The sequence below is a fragment of the Rhipicephalus sanguineus genome, chromosome 1 (assembly GCF_013339695.2).
Source record: "Rhipicephalus sanguineus isolate Rsan-2018 chromosome 1, BIME_Rsan_1.4, whole genome shotgun sequence".
Taxonomy (NCBI): domain Eukaryota; kingdom Metazoa; phylum Arthropoda; class Arachnida; order Ixodida; family Ixodidae; genus Rhipicephalus; species Rhipicephalus sanguineus.
Genome location: NC_051176.1, coordinates 165,339,261 through 165,362,756, shown reverse-complemented (window position 1 = coordinate 165,362,756; position 23,496 = coordinate 165,339,261). Strand labels below are relative to the sequence as shown.

The 23,496-nt window shown below is 48.8% G+C and overlaps 1 protein-coding gene across 1 annotated transcript in view; it reads right to left on the bottom strand.

Annotated features, from left to right (window-relative positions):
- LOC119401559 (uncharacterized) overlaps positions 1–23,496 on the bottom strand; it is a 123,281-nt gene that overhangs the window by 78,714 nt on the left and 21,071 nt on the right. Inside the window, exon 2 of the mRNA XM_037668461.2 lies at positions 11,608–11,632. Within this exon, the coding sequence (XP_037524389.1) occupies positions 11,608–11,632 (25 nt within the window). The remainder of the gene's footprint in view (positions 1–11,607; positions 11,633–23,496) is intronic.

The following is a 23,496-nucleotide window of genomic DNA, read 5'->3' as shown; positions in this document are numbered from 1 at the left end:
CGGCGTCCCTCATAATCATATCGTGGTTTTGGGTTTTGGGAAAAACCACGAGCCTGGGAAAAATCCAAACGTCAGGTCGCGTGATACTATTCTGGAGAAAGAATTATTGTCTTTAAGATGGCGTGGAAGAGGAAACCATAATTTAACGCCTCATTTCGTCGTTAGAAGGCAAAGCTTTTTACTTCGGAAAGCCGCGGCACCGCGACTTTCACCTTCTTGAATAAATTTCAACAGCGAAATCAGACAGTTCTCGCATTTTTCATGCCCAGGTTTAGCGTCCGCAAAGGGTGTATGCATACATCGATCTATCGCATTTAACCAAAAGTGCTTGACATTCGGATAATTTCGTTTTTTTTTTTTCTTTTTTACCTTCGCAAAGCTGAGGAAAATGGTTTGAATGTCATCAAATTCACATGAGGCTTGAACTCTATACTTCGCGGTGCTAATATTCGGGGAAAGTTTTTACGTATGTATACACTCATGCCTTCTTTACTATTTTTATATTTCTGTCTCAATTGTGCGTGCGTCCTCACGAAGCCGCCATAGCCGCCAAATTCTAAGCTTTTGCGGTACAGTGTGAGAATAGTTGTCATTTTTTTCTTTTCGGGGGCATATACTCGATCGTTCATTTCCGAATCTCGTATGCTCACCAAAACTTGGGCCAGGTTTGCATTCTCGGAGCTTGTGTCTTACTAACGTAACTATAGGTCCTTGTGTTTCATACTCAGGCAATGAGTCTCATTAAAAAGAGCTGTTAGGACCTCGCTTACCCCTCTCGCAACGTTCTCTTTAGGCTGGCCAAGCTCCATGGAGATGTTCCATAATGTTGAAGCCTTACTCTGCCCTTACGAGAACAACGAAATCGCTATTTTAGAGCCACCAAGGGAAGGGCGCAGCTTTCGAATGATCCTGAAGGTGTGCCGCGCGTCATTTGTTCTGAAATCGCCTGCATAGGGTACATGCCGGAGAAAGCGTGACTTGCACTTTCGACTACACCGATTGTGTGAGAACTTGGACATTCCCGCCAAAGAAGAGGGAAATAAAGTAAACAAAATAACAAAATAATCTGTGACAAAGGGCTCCAGATTCGAGGAAAGGACGGCGCTGACGCTCGCTTTTCGTGCTTCCTCGTGCTCGGGGCGCGCCTCGCGCATAGAGCACGCAACGCGAGGTGTGTGCTTCCTTCGCTGCTTGTTTGTGCTGCGCGATGGAATCCTCTCGGCTGCGCGAGATGCGGAGAGCGCGTCCTTTTGCCTTCGGCTGCTCGGACGCCCACTGGGTGGATGGTGGCGGTGCGCGTTTTCTTTACGACACGGCAGCAGTCGGCGTTGGTCGTCGTCGTTGAGTCGTTGTTCTTCCTCCTCCCTGCGTCGTCGCAAGCCTTGCCGTGTGCCGCGCCGCTTCCTCGAGCGATAAGCGCGCGCACCGCGAGCAACACAATGATCCATTTCAGTGGTGGTGCACACTGTGTGCGTGCCACATTCCCTAGTGGCAGCTTTGGCTCTGCCGCCTTTCCCTGCTGGCTGGCCGTGTGTGTGGTGGCGGCAGGCCACACATTCGTGTGCTCCGTGCCTCGCGTGTATATATCCGCGCGGTGGAGGGCCGGTCGACTGACTGGACCGACCGCCTAGCTCGTTCATTCGAGCCGCCACTGCTCAATCGCCGTGCTCCTGTCAATCACGAGGGCAGCCCGTTCGTGCTGGCGGCTCCCGTTCGGCCGTCGTGCCAGCTGCCTAGCTTGCAATCCAGTTTCACGAAGAAAGTGGAACGAGCAGAGCCGCGGCGGTGAATGCCGCGTTCCGGCGCGATGTTGACACCAAAGGGCGCAAATACGCACGTGTGCGGCGCACCGCGGGTGTTCCGCTGCGCGGGTGCGCGCTGCGTCGACGCGCAATGACGGCGTGCCCATGTATTGAGGCGCGTCGGCATTCGGTTATACGGCAGACAAGCACGCAGACGCTTTCATTCCCCAGTGCTGCGCGCTCCCGCAAGAACTTCTTGCCAGTCGTGGACGTAGATTTTCCGCGCCGACGCCAACTGGGCTAATTGTCGAGCTACTGAGCTCACTGTGATGGAAAACGGAGTGAACCAGGGCACGGTATCTAGCGCAGCCCTTAGGCACTCCCTGCGCAGTTCGTTGCTTTCAACCCGTTAATTTTACTTTCTCGCTTTTAAAATTACTTTAGCTGCACTAACGAGCACAGTCGGCCTTGAGGCGAATCCTAAAGCTGATTTTTCAGACGCTGCAGCGTTTTTAGAGCTAACGGTATGATGAACTTGGTAGGAGAGCCAGTTTTTATGCTACCGTGCATGGTGGCGCCCGCGAGTACAAGTTTGGCAAAACTTGTTTGGTTGGCCTGATATTCTAGAAGTTTGGGAGTCAATGAATGCTCGGATAAGAAAGAAAAACAGAATCTCGCACTTCGGTGCGTCGTGATTTCTTACAATCACGGGCGCCTTTATTCTTTTCCGTCTTGTTTTTTTTTTTTCATGTACGCGCAGTTGAGCGAGAATGGATTTTCCGCTCTCCTTTTGTTGAAGGAGGTCACGTGGTATGCACTGCGTAATGCACAGCTATTGAGCATTCTGTGAAAGCTTTTGCTTCTGATTTCATTTAGGTGAGATTAAGTGCCATTCTCAGTGTAAAGAGAAGTGTCGTTTATCTGGTTCTAAGCGCGCGCAGAGTTGAATTAACCTACCATGAGTCTGCTGCATGCGAAGCATGAAAGTCACACTGAGGAGTTCAGACAAAATCTAGGACCGTGTAGATGCCCAAGAACGATATTAACCCGAACCGCAGTGGCTGTGAAAGTGGTTCTATGCAGCGCAGTACTGCAGCTTCTCAAAGAGCAGTTGCAATCGGGGGCGAAGTTGATAGAGGATGCTAAGCTTGGAATATAAAAGACCTATGTGTACAAATCGCACTGTAAATGTAGTCACTGGACTCCAGAAAACACAGAGGAAGGGAAGGATATACTTACGTCATGGCGAGGATTAGCTATACGGACATTCTAAACATTAGCGAAGGCACGTTTATGAGGAGGTTTCTGCGTAGCAGAAACTACAGTTATCATAATGATTAGCGCAGCTAGCAGCTATGGGTGATTTGCTTTCCTATCTTGTGCCTCAAGGAAACGGTAACTTATCTGAGTTCTTGTTTTGCTTCCCATAACCCATAGTGTGTTGGCTGTAAACTGTTAAAATTGGTTTGGCGCTAAGAGGCGAATCTTCGCTGGATGGATATACTGAAACAGGTTTTTGTCGTGTGAACCTTCCCACCATACGTGCCACCAGAATTTCCGCTTGCGCATTGCACATGTGTGCGCCTCGGCTGCTGCTGCGACCGAACATCGGCCCTCGTGCATTCGGCAACGAGATGCCGTAACCGTACGAATACACCAGTTGGTGGTGCATTTATCTCAACGCCTATATGAATGAACTCAAAAGCCCACTTGAGAACAGCGCAATTTATCGCCATAAAAAAAAAAAAAAACGTTACAGAACAGGTGTATTTGTCCGGTGCCCTTCTGCATGCGTCGAATCAGACCAGGATTCTCCCGAACTATGTCGCATCGCCGAAGCGCATACGTCGAAATGACAGCCGCGTACAGAAAAAAAAAAAAAGAAAAACAGAGGTGGGAAGAAACAGATCGTAAAAAAAAGTGCTTCCTGATTTTCCGCAACCCACAAGCGCATGGGTCTGGAAGGCGTGGGCTTGCACTTTGTGGCGCGCGCATTTTAACCAGGCGGTGCAGCGACGAAGCGCTCTGGCGGCGGCAGTGGCGGCTCGCCTGCGGAAGATTGGCAAGAGGAGCGGCGGCGCGCCGTTTTACGTTGACAGGTAAACACGACTGCCGCGCATCGACCCCATTTCCGGGGGCCGCCGGTGCATTTGTTTGCGTCACCGGCCGTCGCGGGCTGGACGTCGCACAGCCACCGCTGCTGATGTGTCTCGAGGCGCGGAAATTGCAAGAATGCGAGCCGCGCAACGCACCGCGTGTTGAGCAACTGACCGCCTGCAGTCACCTGCCACGAACTTTCTTCCTGTGTGTGTGTGTGCGTGTGTGTGTGCGTTTTTCTCTTCCTTTTCTTTGGCCGAAACGCCGATCAGGTGAAATGCGACCACGGCCTCGCTCTTCTGGACCTGCCGCGCGTATGCTCTCTGGGGCGGCGTTCTGCGCGCCTGTCTCGAGGACCGAAAGTGCTTGCGCCGTTAAAACGAACAAAGGGTAATTGTCCTGTTATACTTTCTTTGAAAAGCTCGCAGCTATTGCCAAGGCGTATCTATTCACCAGCTTACTTTCTTTGTTTTTTTTGTATGTTTTTGGAATTCAAAAAAGCGCTGGCGCTCAAATCATGTGCGAGGTCCGTGGGCAGTCCACGCCAATTGAGTCTGCAGGCACGTTTACAGAAGCCGCGCTTGCGCCACCCGCACTTTTTAAATAAAACTGTATCCGCGTTCAACAATCTCGGTCAATGAGGGCCTATTTCATGCAAAGCTCTATAGCTCTGGCAAATTAAAGATGGCATATGCCGACTTGAAACTTTGTCGAAGCTGAAGATCTCGTGTCGTGGAGCGAGCGGGGGCAGCATTTTCTGCTCGGGGCGCGAAGTCGACCACCTTGTGGAAACTAGGTTTGGCTGTGCAACGAGGGCAAAGCGTGCATGTGTTTGCCATATGTTAAAAAAAATAACGGGAACAGGAAATTTGCCATTGAAAGTGGAATTTGGAAACCTGTTAACATGCTGCCATATCGCTACAGGATGAAGGAGAATGCTAGCAGTAAAGCGGGTGCGATAACATTGAAGGTGGAAGTGTTGAGTTATAGGTCGACTGAGGCTGGAAAGCCGTGGCCTGGTACTAGCCCGGTGTGTATGTTGCTGAATATCTGGGATTATTGTCTGTGCTCTTCAGAAGAGAGCTCTTTCCAAGTCATATCTGAGGAATAGACGGGATGTGATCAGTGATGTAGCGTTGTCCTCTTTCTATATGGCCGCTGTTAAGGAGGGAATTAGCGTGGTTCCGTCAGTAAAGATGCGCAGATGCACGATCCGGCCTGTATACAAGCAGGGTTGCGTTCAAGTATTCCAGTCCTTTTAACTGGCCACGTTTTTCTGCGTGCTATAACCATGGTCCCTCAATACTCAAGGAGGGAGCATGCGCCCCGCATGCACTCGTGGCGACGACCGCTCATTACGGAGGCCGTGCCTTTGCTTCCGTCGATACTCCCACCCTTTTGGACGCGGTGTCCTCTGTATGCCTCGCTTGCTGCTTCCATAAGGCGATAGGTAGGGGCAAGGTTCCTTGGCGGTGGCGCGTGCGTGGGTTGCCCATAGGGCGCCGGCAGCGGTTCAAAGCACTCGGCGGTTCGTGCCCACGCGCTAGACGACGACGAGCGTGGGGTGGACCGCCGGAACGTTCCTTGCGACTCTAATGACGGCCGCCTATTTTAAACACTCTGCACCTTGCCCTCCGCTTCTGTCCTTTTGTTCGTTTTGCGCATATTGATTTCGGCTAATGTGCTGGTTATACGCAATATGCGCGCATTTTCATGCGTCGGCAATTATTATCAGACAAGCCATACTAAGCTAGAATCAATCGCAGGATATTAGCAGTGTATGGGGAGAATATCTGCGTCCAGACTTGGCAGTGTACACACTGTGATACGCGGACGCTGTATCGAAAGGATCTTAGAATAACCAACGACCTGCGGCATCTTTTCAATGAAGGTAACTTTCCTTCACTAATGATAACCCAAAATATGCCAGAGAATAGTGGCGAGGCTTCACTGGCACGGGGCTACCTCGTTTCTGATGTGCACGCATGCCCACAACGCCTTCGCGGTGATCACGCAAGCAGCCTTCACGGTAGCCGCGTCACTTGGCAGTCCGTACTCGCCGACGCTCGAACCACGCCGTGGCACGTTGATTATGGGCGCGTGGGCTGTGGCCGGATGGGGGCCGACCGGCCCGGCTGGTCAAGTCTCCCTCGACCCTTCTTCCTCCACCGCATTAGCGTATGAAAATCACTGTCTCTCAGCCATCAAGTGTCCGCAAGGCCCACCGCCGTGCCCGCGCGTGCAAACAGATGGGCGCAGAGCGCAGCCGCGGTGCCTCCTTTCCTTGACCTCCATGCTGCGTATTTTTGTTTCTCATCCCGAACGTGGTGGACGTCGGTGGCGTCCTCGTTAGTGCGTGCTCTCGACGTCCTTTCAGTGCGGTACACAGCGTGACGCGCACACAATCGGTGCGCAGCTCGGCAGGTTGACTTTGATTAGGGGCCACGCCGGGCGACTTCGGGTCCCGCCATTCATGGGGCTCGGGCTGGGCGCTGCCACCCGCGTGCACTCGGGGCGTGCTCCCACTGAGTGAGTGCACATTGCGTCACACGGTCAGAAACCGCGATCAAAATTTCTTGGTTTAAGGAAGGATAGAAGGAAAGAAAGGCGAGAAAGAAAAAAGAAACATTGGAAGAATAAAATTACATTCGTGAAATTTTGCCAGTGATGTCGGAAAGGGAATAGTCACAAAACGTTCAACCCCGGAGAAGACACGATTAATATAGAGGGATAACGACTCTCACACGCGTAGACTGCATGTCATCATATTGTGTGGTATATTTTTAACTGGAATATTAAAAAAAAACATATACCACGAAGTTGATTACAGTGATGCTTATGAATATTGTTATTATTTAGGAAGGGATGTAATTATTCCTTCGCTGAAGTCATGCAAGGGAAATATTCGTGCTTAAAACGGTTGCTGAGTAAGGCTGTATGCATATAAATTTCACCATGAATTCCAGCGCCGAACTACCATATCCCCTCTCTGACTTCGCGGAAACTTCGTGAATACGTTTTAAGAAATTTTCCAATAATGAGTGGGTAGTGTAACAGCGGGTACACGTACGCAACTTTCCTTTTTCTTAATTTTTCTTTAAGCAAGCAGCTTAGTTCTTAAGAGACATTCGCCTCGCCTACGTTGCGCACTGTTTATGTATCGCGGCCAGGGATTGTTGCGCACATCGCATGAAGTCAGTCGTTCCCGTGACAACCGAAGCCCCGCGCAACGCACACCGGAGATGTCTTGAGCAAGTCCTGTCCGGCGAGCATTCCGATCGGTATGGCCTCTGCTTTCGCACGCGCAATCACCGCAAACGTATGCTTGTTATACTCATGAATAAAGACACGAGCACATCACGGGCCCTCAGTCGGTTTCCGGTGTTTGTCCGTGATACAAAGATACCGCGCGCATGCACTTTTAAATAAATTACCGGCGTGTTTGAACGAACGAAGGACCTGCAGGGAGCGTGCACGGCATTCCGTTCTGTCCTGCGTATCAATGTGCACGGCAGTCTTCTTCCTGCTCCGGTCGACGGCGTTCTGTTGCGCTGTTTGTGTATTTGCACGGAAGGAATCGGCAAGCAGGTGAGGAGGGCGCCCAGTAGCGTACGGACCGCGACGTATAGTGTACACTATATACACAACAGCGTATATCACGCCCGAACGAAAGGCGGCGCAACTGGCTTGGCAGGTCGTATACTTCGCGCGGGCACGACGTCGCAACGGTATCGCGGCACGCGGTCTCTAGTTCGCGAGGAAGAGCCCAGCAAAACAAACTAAGTAATGAGGAAATGACGAGAAACAAACAGGAAAGAAAAAAAAAAGATGAAGAGAAAAAGTAAAACAGCCGAGGCCCTCTACAAGCATGTGCGAGACAACTAGAAGCTGTCGCACCGCATTCCGGTGGCGCCACACGCGGAAGAAGTCGAGCTCACCGAGCCGAAGTGTTGTGACGTCACAAGCGTGAGGCCGTGGGCTCGAGACGCTGCTGCTGCTGCTGCTTCTTCATTCGCGGCCGCCATCAGACAGACGGAAGAAGAGTGCCCAGCGCGTGCGACCGTGTTTCTTGTTTTCTTCCTTTATTCGTTTTGCACTGGATGGCGCGGAATCGTGTACGCCGGGCCTGCTTCCGAAATCTCCGTGCGTTCGTCCGCGTGCGCATCGCGCGTGCTATTACCGTTACCTCTCTCGACACGTAGCCACCTTTTAGCGCTTTTTTTTTTTTCAGTGTCGCGGCGCGGGTAATTTCCGTCCGTGTGTGTTCGAGTCGTGAGCGAGGCGTTACCTGTAGGCGTCGACGCGTGTTTTCCTTACGTTGTATAGGTGCGCCTGCGGTTTCCGTGGCCCGGGCGGGTCCAGCAAAGAGAGAGAGCACGAAAAAGCTATTGTTTTTCTCACGCCAGGCGCGCGATCTTATCGAAAGCGTTTAAAATGGTCTTTTTCCCCCTCTACCGCGAAAGCTGATGCGCAATAGTTTGGAAGTTGGAGGAGGAGTATCTTTTTCTCTGTTTGACTTCGTTAACGCAGAGGTTTGCGCAGTGAAATACATCTGGTGGCATTTGCTTAAGGTACGTTTGCAATTTCTTACTTTGGCGCTGAAGCCGAATGTTCCCCACCGGACCATTATGCCTCTCAACGCAGTCATCGCGAGATGTAAGATAAACTGAACGCAATTTTAGCAATGCTGATGCACCGTCGTGAGGAAATTGACGTACTAAACTCTTGCTTGCGGGTTGTGATGCTATATACTATATCGCATAAGCATGTACGTTAGGCATCCTGACCTTCCGATAGGTCGCGAGCCGACATTCAAGACCAATGTACAACGTTCCTTTTGCTCCTTCGTTCATGTTATAAATGTGCTTTTATATCGCCATTTAACTCCTTCTTATTCATTAAACTTTGCTTTCAGCATGAAATCTTCGGCTACCTTGTAGTCTTTGTATTATACGTTTCTACGAGCTATAGAACCGGTGAAGATCCTTGCGTGGAGAACGCAGGTATATTCTTCGCTGTAATGCCCAAATGAGTGCGAATGCCTTCATTTCCCAGCGCAGCTTCACAAAGGAGCCGAAGTCTGGCGAAAGTCTTTATTATGAGTAGATATGTCCAAAGAGCTCTTTTGAGATTTGGCCGCATTATAGAACTTGAGAAACAGCTATTTAACAACCGTGCTTGTATAGTGTGCAGCGTTATGAATGACTACGTTCTTTTGAAACACGTAAGGCCGTGTGTCAAAAAAAAAAAAAGAAAAATGTTTTTTGCGAATGTATGCCTGCGCATAAAGGCGCTGCCTATGCTATGTTGCAGAACCTCTTGCGTTCAGTGATGCCCATGCGTGTCTCGTACACCATGTAGAAAAAAAGGAGGCGCGAAATGAGAAGGAATTTAGAAGTTCTTTGTCGCTAGGGCTTTCACGTGATACCGTCTTTTATCATTGCTATTCGGGACGGGCATGGTGAAATACAAAGTGTTTACGAGGGGGGTGAGTATCTTGCAGCAGGGACCATGGTTAAGGCATATTCAGTTGTCACGATATTGTTCCTTGAGACAGTTTACGAAGTTTCTACAGTTCTTCCTTGGAAACACCTAGCGTAAAAACCCGAGGGTGACTGATCACACCCCGTCAAACATATAGGTAGCAAAAGATGCTATCACCGAAAAAAAAAAAAGAAACGTAACACTAATAAAATATGGAGGTGGGGGCGACGTGGCTGCGCAGCGTAGCCACGTTCCCCACTGACATGTTAGGGCTGTTGGCCTTCCCCCACGACGTCAAGGCTTGGAACGCGCAGGACTTTCCTTATGTAGAAGGGGCTGACGCGCGGAATACACGTGCGCTGTAGTAGAAGCATTGGGTGTCAGTGTGCATGGAGCCAATGAAATGACCGATGCTTTCGATAGCCCCGCCACGGCTGGTGTAGTAGTTGTGGCGCTCGACTGCTAACCCGAAGGTCGCGGGATAGAATCGCGGCCGCGGCGGCTGCATTTTCGGTGCAGGCAAAAATGTTTGAGGCCCGTGCACTTGGATTTAGGTGCACGTTAAAGAACCCCTGGTGGTAGAAATTTCCGGAGCCCTCCACTACGGCGTCTCTCATAATCATGTGGTTTTGGGACGTTAAACTCCAGATATTGTTATTATGCTTTCGATAAATTTCTGAGCGCAGTAACCGACGTTCGCAGTAACGGACGAACTTTCTGCAGCCTTTTGTATAAAAAAGTGCTGATTTTTCTTTTTTCCTCTGAAGTCTTGCCGGCAGTCGCTTGAAACCAAAACGGTGCACCTATTACTATATCTCTATTTGAGAGACTGCCCGTTCCCGCAAGCACGAAGGGTTGACGTACACAGCTCCACGGCTCGATAGCCCTTTAACATATATAACCGCACAAAAGGTCGCCACAGGCAACACAGTGAGGTCAGACGGCAAGTGCGACTACACCGTACAGTTTTGGCGTTGCCTGTGGTGAGTGGTGCGTATAGTTATGGAATGGCGCAGTTGGTTATCAACCTGAAAGCACAGCATTGTAGTCGATGCCAACGCTTCCTTTCGCCGATCTCCCTCTCAGATTTCTGAATATGTAATTTGGTTTTAAGCGAAGCGTGCGGTTAGCTTAGAGGTCTTTTGACTGTCGTAACCTTCACACGTTTCTGCAGGCGCACTAATGTAGAACTCTAGAAAACATGCTAAGTGGCAAGGCCACGGAGATGCCCAGTAGTGCGGCCATCAGTGTCAATTAAGCATATTGGCCCCCATTATGTCGTATGCGAGAGTGAAGGAGCGAAATTACCATATGTGAACGCTTACATGTCTGACGGAAACATATGTATCGCATGACCCCCTCCCCCTTGTTTTTCCCCCTTCTGGTTTCGCACTTTTCAAAAGCGTTAGAGCTGTTGAAAAGTTCGGCAGGCATCTGTGACATTTCTTGCGAGCATCTATCAATGCATTGTCCTGCTATCCATTGGCCTCAGCTAAATGGGGAATGTATGATGGAGTGAGGGAAAGGCCGCGTAAAGAAGAAAATAATAGTTAAAACAGCGCGATTATTCCAGACAAATTCATTCATTTCTCTTTCCTTTCGCTTTTTATTTTGTTTTCTCTTTCTTTCTTTCTTTTTTCTCGAACGCTCATATCAGGAGTCTTTATTCGTATCCAGTAAATATAACAGTACCATTACAAGAATATACCCCGGCTGCTACACCGAGGAAGAAAACACTCGTGCAGAAAGCGAAGGACTTCTCAAACTTCGTGCTTACGTCATGCATGAAATTTCGCTGGCCGTTTCTCGCTTATCACCGGCGTGCACTATAGTTAATACAAACACGAACTGGGGAGCATAGTGTTACGAAGTTCTTATGTCGAAAAGCCGACATCTCGTAGCGCACCGTCGAGCCTGATTTGACGAAAGTCGTCGTTCAGAGCCATTGTCGACTTGATCGTGCCTTTGTCTTTTGTAAAATTTATTTTCGAGATACTGCCCCGTTGTTAAAAGCTGACGGGGAGTCCCCTCTGGAAAAACCAAGTTGAAAGAGGCGCCCCATACTCGCGCAGATGTCACCGCACGATCGTGTACGTGTTTCTTTTTATTTATTTTTTCCCTTCATGGGGCGTTTTGCACACCATGAACACCAATGGAAACCGGTGCCAGCAGCCAACCAGTTTACAGACACAAGGCGAGCCAGCCGGACAAGGCAGCGGTCAGGTAATTCACGCTGTCCCCGAAAAGAAGCGTGATAATACGTATATCGAAGGGTTTTACTCACCGTCTTGGCATCTGAGTTCTCCACCCTGCAAAGCGAGAAGAGAGAGAAAAAAAGAAGGCAACAGGTTAGTGCGGCCTTGGATAAGAGATGCGCTTGGCAGCGATTTGCATATAGCGTTCATCATTCGAAAATAAAAGTTTCTGCGAGTCACTTATATATACGCCCTGCGGCATAACCGCAGTTCCGTTTATAGGCATTGTGAAATGTGCACTCGCAAGGTCATGGAGCGATGTTTTTACGCGGCTGGGAACCTGGCTAAGGTTTCGACAGACGCATCCGTCAGCTTTCCCGGCGGCCTCCGAAGACACGTACGCGATTTTCATTGATCGTAAAATGAACTGAACACAATTTTGTTTTGCCAACAGCTTGGTTAGCGAGCACTCTATTTTGTCACGTGGCGGCATATCGTGCCTCTTGTCTTGTTGGCGAAGTTCGCCGTGTTATCCACAAACTGCAGTTGACCCATCTTTGTACTCTCGCGCTCTTACTTTCCCGTCTTGTACTCATCGATCGCGTCATCTGTGCGTGAATGATGACATGATAATTTGCTTCCGGTTCACACATTCTGTCGCTTGTCGCGAGCACCGATTTGTGGTTTAGCGTAGTTTTAGGGTATTCGGTACAAGCACGTGGGCTGGTTGTACAAAGAGGTGGTGCTCTAATGTTTTTCATGCTGCTTAAGTAAGGAAAAATAGAAAAAAAAAACATAGGAGACCACGCAGCAGCAACAACAAAAATGCTCATTACTTGTACTATTGGTCCATCGCTCTGCACATGCAATATATATATATATATATATATATATATATATATATATATATATATATATATATATATATATATATATATATATATATATATATATATATATATGTAGCTTCTGCAGCAGCATAAGCTGTCTTATATCTTACGCTGTATACGTGCACAGAGGAAACTAGGATGCTTACTACGCTTGATTTGCTACCCTTATTAAATAACAGCTTTTAAGAAGACGAGAATGAAAAACGATCAATATTCAGTCCGCGCTCACGTAGTCACCGCGAATTTAGCCACGGTGGTTAAAAAGCGCAAAGGCTCCTCGATAGCATTATTTTTTGTTTGTGCAGTGATGATGGCCGGGGTTTTAAAGATTACTTTGCTTCGTGATCGCTGACCAGCTTAGGCGGAAGCAGAGAGAACGCATTTCTAAGAGCGACACTCACAGATTGTGCGCTCTATAATTCCGTCACATCCGCACGAATTCGAGTGCCAAATGCAACAAATCACAATCGGAACGTTATTACCATTCTTTCAGCACGAGACTCTCTGGAAAACGCGCAAGAAAATGGCGACAAACAACGCCAACAACAAAAAGATAATCTGATGGATTAAATTGCGCGTTTAAAGGATCGTTTATTCCAATTACTATATCGTGTGGGAGAACGTCAGTGTCGTTCAACCGCCGTGCTGGTCTAGTCGTTATGGGGCTCGACTGCTGATCCGAAGGTCGCGGGATCGAATCCCTGTCGCGGCGGCTGAGATTCGACGGAGACAAAATGCTAGAGGCCTGTGTGCTTAGATTTAGGTGCACGTTAAAGAACCCCAGGTGATCGAAAATTCCGGAGCCCTCCACTACAGCGTCTCTCATGATCATATCGCGGCTTTGGGACGGTAAAACCGCAACAATTATTACTATGTCAGTATCGTTCGATGAGAAAATAGAACAAAATAAGAATTACCCGGAGCTTGTAGCGTAATTAAGTGGCACGTGGCTGTGCCATGCTTCGACTCTGCCAACTGCGGATTACACGTACTATGTACTGTTTTGCGAAGCCTTCCTTACATCGGCAAAAACATTGAGTAAGAGGAGCTGCATGACATTCGGGCCCTCCGCTCAGGCCGTCTGCTACGCACCATGGTAAAATGCATGTGGTCAACGATCGAATACACACTTCTCAGGTAACATCGTCTGTACATGTTTTTCATAAAGAAAGAAAGCACAAATCAGCATTAAAAAGGGCTATGCTGCAACTTATGGCAAAGTTTGGTTTTATCTCCACGGGGCAAACACACTGAAGTACGTAGAAGCGATTCTTGGAGTTTTCTGCGAGGAGGCGTGCCCGTCTGTGCTTTTCCGGCGATTCCTTCTAGATGTTTGTCTGACTAGCAATTTAACTGTAGGCGTCAGTAGGGTAGTGCTGTTTATCTCGCGGTTCTCGTAGCACTGCGCCGATATACGAGTCTCCTGACTGAAAAAATTGGGCTGAAAATCGTCTAAACCACGGGACTTATTATATATATAGGCTCCAGCCTGCAATGGGCATCCTCCGCGTGGTATGTGCCTTCCTCTCTTGTTCCCTTTGTTTATCGCCTTCGTCTTCTTTTTTTTTCTCTGTTTGTCATATTTATACATAAGTACATTAATGAATGTAACTGTACGACTACGCATCTTGCTATACTGAGTGTGCCCCAGCTAACTCTAGCCACAGTTTAAAAATATGCCGACGCGACCAAATGCATGGTGCTGATTAATGCATGGACTACAATATTATTGTTCTGTTTAATTGCTTAATTAGGTGTGTTTAATTAGCGAGCTTTTGAAGCAACGAAGCTGGACAAAAAAATACTATGAGAAAGTTGTAGATCGGTTTGCCAAACGTCCGATTAAACAGTTCTATCGATTAAGTTATTAGTGCTTTTCTGCGTACTACTGACACACACACACACACACACACACACACACACACACACACACACACACACACACACACACACACACACACACACACACACACACACACACACGCGCGCGCGCGCGCGCGCGCACACACACACACACACACACACACACACACACACACACACACACACACACAAAAGAAAGGCCGCCACCCCGCCTTACGAACGTGAATGTCCTGCGAAGCTGTATCAAACACCACACATGCTGATGAGGCGGGGGGGGGATGTTTTATTATTGCTAGAGTAATGGGTAGTGATAATCGCTTTGTCGTCGCTGTGGTAGACCGTGATAAGTTCCGCGACCATTTTCTTGTTCCTTTCGTCGAGCATTGTATTCACGCTGTTCTGATGTTTTTAATTTCCGTCGTCTGCCCATGGCAGTCTCACAATCAACTGAATGAGCTGTTAGGCTGGTCTCCCTTTTATATATGACAGCGGGAAACACACGCAGGCATAAGGAAGGGCCGTTTGACGTCATTCGAAGCGCTCGTGTGAAGTGCAAAGCAGCTGCAACCTAATCTTTACCGGGAACGCGTGGGAGGGTGTTCCCCTTGTTCACAGGCGCCTTATCATCCATCATGTGGTTTTGATGCTTGTTATGTGGTTTTCTTTATTGAAACGAATTATGAGCTCTATGCTGTATACCTGATTGCAAAGAAAGATATGCCGTTTGCCTTCAATTGTTAAGGGTCCCCTAAACCACCCAGAGGTCGAAATGTAGTTGTGGCGTTGCAGTTGTGCACGAGCCTGCAGCGAACGCTAGCGGAGTTGCACGCATTGGCTCGTTTCGCTCTTTCCTTCGCTATGCTACGTTCGTCGGCTCGTCTGTCCACCTCTCCGAATGCCCTTCCTTAGCGTCCGAGGTGAAAACGCGAGGAGCACGCGCATCTGCTAGCAGAGGAGGGTGCGAGCGTCTGTGGTGAGATGGGATTTGCCCAATTTCTGTGGCACATACGCGCTATAGGAGTTTTGTGCTGAAGCCACAAAATTTTCAGACCAGCGAGAGGTATACAGCTTCGCTGTAAAAAAAAAAAATACCACGTAACATGCAAGTAAAGCTACTATGAGGGCTAGGGCGCGTAACATACCCGCTTGCGTGCCTATGCGCGCCATGATTCTAGTGCTACATGACGTTCCGCATACAAACGATATGCCGCCCTCGCGGCGGTTCACGACATGATAAGCAGACGCAGCGGTTGTCGCTTGTGTTGCCGCTTGCAAAACGTGCGTCATCGCACAGCCACCTCCATCGTCGCTGCCCTGTCGAGGCAGCACACCTGGCCAAATGCTATGGTTTTAAAATAGGAAATATTAAAGCCGCACCAGCTTAAGCTAGTTCTGGGTGCAAGCGCGTTTGCTATAAAGAGCAAGTAGCACTCGCTGTTGGCAAACGGAATATTCGCTTTAACTGGAGTTTAGGTTTGCGAGGTTGTAACACCACCGTAACAACCTGCAAAGGATCTAGACGCCCTTGAGCTGTACCTGTCTCTTAGTACAATCACTAATTCTATATAAAACGAACCAGGCTGTGGTTATGACTGTGACCCCATGTCCTGTACGAGAGGCACGCTAGCTAAATCTCTGCAGTTTCCTTTTTTTTTTTTTTACGTATCACTACACGTAAAGAAAACAACAGCACCAGCCTGGGCGGCACCCACACCTTGCTTGCACGGCAGCTATGCGGTGAAGCCCACACGTAGACTGTGCTCCTTTTGGAATTGCTTGAAAATAGCAGCAAAAAGACGAGACACGACAAAGAAGAAAGACGTACACGACGCTGGAACTAACAACTGTACTTCACTGAAGCGAAGCATTTCCTCAGAAAACCTCACAACGCATGCGCAGTACACCAAGACGCCCCCACCACATCACTAGACGAAAGAAAAATCAGCTTTTTTGCCATCGTTGCGAAACACTACTAAAGCCTTTTTCAAGGAGGCAAATCGACGGTGTGCTTTATACAGTTATCTCCATTTTTGACTGTTGTAATATGCATCCACAATTTCACGCTCCTCCTTGTTCTTTCCTCTTTCAACATCGTTGACGTTACTAAAAAGCGGTTGTCAACCAGATACATGGCACTGACGGGCCAGATTGGCGCCATTGTTAGAGCTCAGAGAAGGCTGCTGCTTGCGCAACCTAACATTATTACATCGGCCAAACTTGCCGATGTAAACCTTATCGCACGTCAACGGAATCTTATACACCACACGTGTGACTCATTTTGTGAAGCAGTTCTCGTGTTTCATAGTGCACAGTGGAAGGCTTGTCCTTACACGAGACACGCGTGAACATGTGTAGCAAGTTTGCAAGGAGCTGATAATAAAATGTTTTCGCCCTGTCGCTCAGCTACTTTTTTGACATTTCTGGGGACCTTGTGTAAGTAGGGTAAGACTTCGAACGGTTTCTGCCGGGTGTGTTCCACCGGTTTTTCGCGACTTTCCTGGGTCTTTGTAATCTTCTGAAGCACTGATTCTGCCACCGCGTACAAAAGGTCCTTAGGGAATCCAGCAGCTTCCAGCCGCTCGAACTGGTTGTCTAGGCTGGTCTTCACGAGGGAGGGGGGGGGCTTCTTTCAGCGCATTCTAAAAAAACAATTCAAAGCTATCCCTATTTTAACGAGACAGATAGAGTCTGCTTGAAAAACAATTCAATGTTTTGCACCGACGAAAAGAAAGGCGATTTTTATTTCACCTGGTGACGTGGTGGGCGGTCTTCGTGTAATGCGCATGCGTTGTGAGGTCTCCTGGGAGAATGATTCACTTCAGTAAAGCACCGTTGTTAGTTCCAGTGCCGTGTGCGTCTGCCTTCCTTCCCGTGTCTCGTGTATTTGCTGCTATGTTCAGCTAACTTGAACCAACAGATATCGACTCTCCTCGTTTCGGACGCCGGTCTTGGGTCTTTGTTCGAGGCGTCGCTGGTGTGCTATCCAACTCCGGATGCATGCGCACTCCTGGGGAGACGCAGTAGCGGCGCCCACACCTCGCGCAAGAGGCTTTGGCTCGCCGCGAGGTGTTGCGTGTGTACGGCGGTCACGCACGGTAAAGCTCGGCCGGGCAGCGAGCCGTCGCCCCATCCCACCTTACCGTGTATAGCGACACGACATGCGCGCGGTGATGCCAACCCCCGTGGTTCCTTGGCCGCAGCCAGAATGGCGGCGACGTGAACGTTGCTGCGCGTTTCCGCCAAAGGAGCGAATTGTTCTTGCGGCCGCCCACGCCGTTTCTCTCCACATGTGCGTTTTTTTCCCCCTCCGGTGTGGCCGCTCGGCTCTCTTTGTTTTTACACTGAGCCTATTTTTAGCCGGCGAACCCGGAAACACTAATGGTTGCCCCGTACATTTTTTCTCCCCTATCCTGTGTGTCTTCGTTTCTCCATTTCGATGGTGCCAGGTCGCGCCACTACTCGTGGGAGAAAAAAAATAAGGAAAAAAATTCGTAAGAAAGCTTGCCGGTAACAATACACTGTAGGCCAAACGTAGACGCATGCTATATAACGGCTTTGTTGTTGTTTGTCCAGTGATGCGCTTTACGTTAGGGAAGGCAACGTGGGTAATGGTCAGTAGACTAAATTGAGCTATTGCTTTTCTAGGAACTATCTTGGCGCAATGGTTTGAAGATAATAGTTGCGCAGGCGTCAAGAACATCGATGTGTGGAAGTGTGAGGAGAGAAACGTGACTGTTCTGAAATGGCTCGAGCTGGAAAGCTCGAGTTTACCTAACCCATTTGTAACGCCGAAGAAAAACTGTCTTATCGTCGAACTGAAAAGAACGCAAGGACATTGCCGGATGTTAATCTCGAAGCAACGCATGGACCACGAATAAGCATATAGAGAAAGAGAGAGTGAAACGAAGCAAGCCTTAGAGGTTAACCAGGCGAGATGTGCGCTTCCTGGCCTGTATCAACTGTGGCATGGGAACGTAGCGGGCGAGGTCGAGAAAAAATATATTGCGCACTTGGGGGACACGTCAACGCAAAAACGGCCGCGCTATACTAACACCCGCTGTGGTGATATTGATCACTACCGCGCTATTCTTGACATGTAATCGACCCCATCGTCACGGCTCTCTGCTTCAACATCGCATCGGATCCAGCCTTATCGGAAATGAATCCCTTTGTATAATTTATTCTCTCCGCGTCCGCTTTCTGTTATCTTGAGTCGGTATCGCTTATTTTGCACACGTTCCCGGCAGGCTATATCTGCAAGACAAAAATTAAGACCTCCACTATAGGAGAGAGAAGAAATCAGCATTTATTGGTTCGAGGCTCTCTGTCCGGGGATACTGGGTGTGATAGTGATAATAAGTGGGTGACAGTAGATGGAGGCGAGGGTGCGGCGTCATTGTTTTTGTCATTTCTCTGCTGGAACTGTCACGCCTTTCATGCGTGGTGTGGTGAGCCCAAGCGCCCTGGCAAACTCCGTTACCATGGCTCCGTCAGCTATCAAGGACGCAGAGCTTTACTGCTTCACGGTAAGTTGTGCAATGTAAAGAGATTGGAGCACTTCGTGACCCCGCTTACGTTAAGCGCAGTGGGTGTTGCGCTAAACAGGCCGCCGCACAGCACAAGCTTATCGTTTATTTTTTCTCTTTCGTGCTTGCTCCTGTCATTTTGTACGAAGTACTTTTCAAGGAATAATAATAATAATAATAATAATAATAATAATAATAATACGTTCGCTTGTTCAACGCTGAATCATCGAACAAGAAAGCATACTTCACTTGTTTTCCTACTTTCGGAAACCTCTCTTTCCCGCACGTTCTATAAAAAAAAAAGAAAGAAAGAAAGAAAAAAGTTGCTCGTGACAATGAACAAGAGAATGAGCCTGTAAAATCACTGAACAGGGTTCGCTTCCGTGGAAACAGCAAGTCCTTCCAGAGCGGCGAAGATATGCGGTATGTATAAGAGCGCTGAAGAAAAGAAAAGAAAGAGTTGCTCGCGTTCTCTCTTCCTGGCTTCTTTTGTCTCCGTGCTTGTCGCCGCCTCTATGCGTACAACCATTACATCGCTCGGGGTCATTACAAGTGTCACAGGACATGCATTAGGGCGGACCACCAAATGAGAAAACGAAAGCAAGTCCCGGTGGCACGGCAGTACAAAGCGATGTCGACCACCGAACTAAACTCGTTTTCTCTTCTTTTTTTTTTTTACTCTGTCGCCTTTTGTCTTGGCGCGAGAACACACTGGCGCATGCGGTTGGCTGGTCGCTTGCGAAACCCCACTTCCGGTATGTCGTTCCCGTGCGAGGAAGTCTGAATGGAATCGTTTCTTTCCCGCACGTCCATTTGAATCCGCTCGTCTCCTCTTTCAAACGAACACGCTCCTTCTAACAGTCGCGACGGTGAACCATAGCGAGGCAGATCTGTACTACAAAGGGAACGCGATAAAAACGGCAACGCACACAACGGGGTAGCGATATTATGTTTGGAGAAAGGTTGAAGAGGAGTTTAGGAGAAGCGGAAGAAAACGTTATCTTGCGAAGGAGGCAAAAGCAGTCGGTACCGCAACGCGTCTTGCGGCAAGCGAAAACTGGAACCGTATGGCGCGGCGAAAACTTTCATTACGATTCGGCGAAACGAAGGCATGCACCTGACGCGGTTAGGCAGGCTCCACAAACGGATCACGAGAGTGCAGTGTATCGAGCGCCCTGTATAGTCGTCATATGTGATCGTTTGCTCAGTGAACCATGCAATCTGTTTTTAATAAATATGGGTGTTGCTAAATGCATTGCTGGTATTTTGTTTGCCTGTTTTGAAAAAAAAAAAGAAAAAAAGAAAAGGAATGTTGTGATTGGCAACGAGGGACGCTGCAGCGCAGAATGGCAGATCGATTTCCGTCATAAAGGCCTGAATTCATATCACACGGGTGTCTTTGGGTACCGCCTCTTCGAGTCGTTGCGGGTGCCGTTTTGCGGGAACCCGCGACCTTGTGCTTAGCACCTCAATGACATAGTGACTGGTGTATTGCGAGAATGTACAGACTGGGATGTACGGACTTGTCTAGGTTGATGCCTGGCGCATGCGCGTGTGTTACATTATCGAAAAATGATGGATTTTTCCTTTTATGTTTATTTATTTAAGGTTTCAAGCTACAGCAGCAGGCTTCAATGCAAAAGCAAAATGAGACTGCCCCTCCCCTTCCCCCACACAAACACACGAAAGTAAAAAAAGAAGTGTGGAGAAAAAGTTACGCCAGAAATAGTGCCTAGGTTGTAACGTGTTACTCTGACTGCACAAGAAAACGAACAGAGCCTCTTCATCTTGACGAGGTCCGCACGACGGCTGTGGTCATCACTGACGTTGTTTCCTTAAAACGACGAGGACGTTCGAATTGCAACTTCCTGCACACTACGGACAGGCTCTCTTACCGGACCCATTCTCCAGCGAACGAGCGGTTCGGTCGTGTCCCTCACGCGGGCGCAGATATGTGGGTGCACCGTCGATGCGCCTCTCGCAAGTTGTAATCGGAGATGATGTGCTCGTGCTCCGCAGAGCAAGAAGCAAGTTGCGCGATCCTCCGTGACGGCCCGCGGAGACAAGGGCACTAGTTCTGCGCGATGGGAGCAAGAGGTCATCGGGACAGTGCCGGCTCTGAGACAGATCTGGGCCTCCGGTGCATGCCGCGGCCGTCTGACACTCCCCCGGCGCGTCAGGTGATCGAGCCTGAACATACGAGCGGAGCCCGCGCCGAACAATTCCCGATACGCGTTCACGAAGCGCACCGCGTTCACTTCGGGGATCCTCCAGCGCGGGTCAGTCTTCGGCTGGCAACTCTTGCGCACGTCCGCCTCTGGAGGCCACACTTCGCAACGAAAGAACCGAGCTCTCTGGTTGAGCTTTTCAGGGTCGGGTGACGGACAGCTTCGACATGCATATATTTTGCACTGTTTTTTTTTTTTTTTTGCGGAGTATACAAATGTCCAACGTGGGCGTACCGAGGGATGCAATTGTGGCGCTTCGCCATGATCGACGCGAAGGTATGCCTCGGAGGTCAAAGCTGTAGCTCGATAACGCGCCTGGATTAACCGCGACCTACGGACCGTAAAGGACCGCCGCGTATGGTTCGCTAGCCTGCGCTGTGCGCAACGGGGCACGCTTGGGAGCGTCTGCCTGCGCTGCGTTGCTTGCGAGACGCTTGTGTTGTGTAACCCCGTCGGGGACACTCGTTCAGAACAGGGAAGGAAGGCGCACCTTCTCATCCCGGTAAAACTCGGCTTTGCTTTAATTATTCCCAGGCCTTGCGCATTAATGTTTATTTCTGCATGTCGCTTAGATGGCACCAGCAATGCATCACTTCCTCAACCACTTTGCGTTCGTCACTCTTTTTTACAATGCATGCACAGAGTCCTCCGTTAGGCGGTTATTTGAAAAACAAAAACAAAAATTGAGTTTCTCGTAATTGCGTTTATGGAACCGTTTCGTGCACACGCTTTCTTTCTTGACCCTACTTTTCAAACAACTACTAAAGAATTGTGTTTCGAAAACTTATTCTTCTTTATAAAAAGACAGGGCGTGCAAACACGGACACAAGCAAGTCAGGACACCACAAACGCCACGCCGTCCGCTTCTTTCTTGTGTCCGTGTTTGCATGCCCTGTATTTTTAGAATGAATACTTACCAACTATAGCTCAGCTCTCTGTTATTCTTAGTCTTCTTGTAATATGTGTGATAATTTGAGTGATAACGTGCTTGAGACTTTGTTCTTGCTGCCAAACCTCCCATCATTTTATCTACAACTTCGCTTTTCAGGATACCCACTTGTAATTACTACTGCATGATGTTGCGGGATACGTGTCACCAGGAGTCCCTGCAGTTGTACTGCGTTCGTTACTATTCCCACTCAGTTGTTCCTTGCAAACAAAAATATCTTTTTTTCTGTTTTTTGGGAAGAGGACGGGGACAGAGTAGAATGCGAGGAAAAGTATTACTAAAGTTAAACGTACAAGTTCTAAAAAGGTAGTAGCAAATGTAAGTCAGGTTAATAACGGGCACGGACAACGCTTTTCCACAAGGATAAACCTCCCACTATATTTACTGCTAGACGACTTTTCGCTGAGTGCTCCTAATGTTTAATTACTTGCACCTAATTTTTCTCGACCACAGTATCTGGAAGTAATGAGTTTAATACGAAGAGCGCAAGATTGTTGATGGAGGTCACAGATGAGGTGGGCCCTTTAGCTGCAATCGCCACATTGAAATCGTGTGCACACCTTCTACAGCACCATATAACAGGACTGAGAGCCGGGTTAGTTGGTCTTGATTCGTCTTTGAATTGGCTGGTACAGCGCAAGATCCAACACGTGTGCTACTGCACCAGTTGTAAATGCACAGATCGGACCTAGGTGCAGTTTTTTCATGGGGCTTATTGTGCGTTTCATGGCAGCAGCCTCGATAACGTCTGTGAATGCCTTTGTATCCGCCACTCTGAATTACAACTCCGTTAACGTGAACAAGGGAATGCAACAAAGAGGCTCAGTGGAGTCACGGCTACATTGTGGTATCTGTGCACCTTCCGATTAACATCGCAGCTCTGAGTAACGTTGCGAAGGTGACCTCGCACAATGCAGGGCAGTGAGCCCTGAAACCGGTAGGCTCACGCGAGTTATATTGAACGCTTTCGAAAAGAAAATAAAAAGAATCGAGCCTCTGCATACACCACGACGTTTCGAGTGGAATGAATGGACGCTGCAGGCACCATGGAAACGTTTTTTTGTTGTTTTTTTTTTCCAGATATAACAGTGTCGAGAGAGTGCGTGGTATGAGCTCAGCGTAGCGTCGTAAAGGCGCAAATTGCGAAATTCTCACATTCGTCTGCTCTGCGTGGACTACTTCGCAACTTTAAAACAACAATGGGGAGCGCACAAGTGGGCGCAAATCTGTCGCCATTGTGGAAATTCTACGCCGGGCCTTTCGGCAAGGCGCACACCGAGCGCAGAGTTGAGAGCATACTGCAACTTTCGCTTCCCCCAACACTGCCTCAACTGCAGCGAGCGGATCTGCAGTGCGGTTGATGGCAAAGAACTGGAAGAAAGGAAAAAAAAAAAGAGCGTCTCAGTGTGAGATAACCGTCGCTCACACCTGCAGAAAGAAAACACGTATTCAGCGAAGTCTTACAGGTATAAAGCTGCAAAGAAAGGCTCGCATCGCCGAGGGTCATCACGCCGCCCGCGTC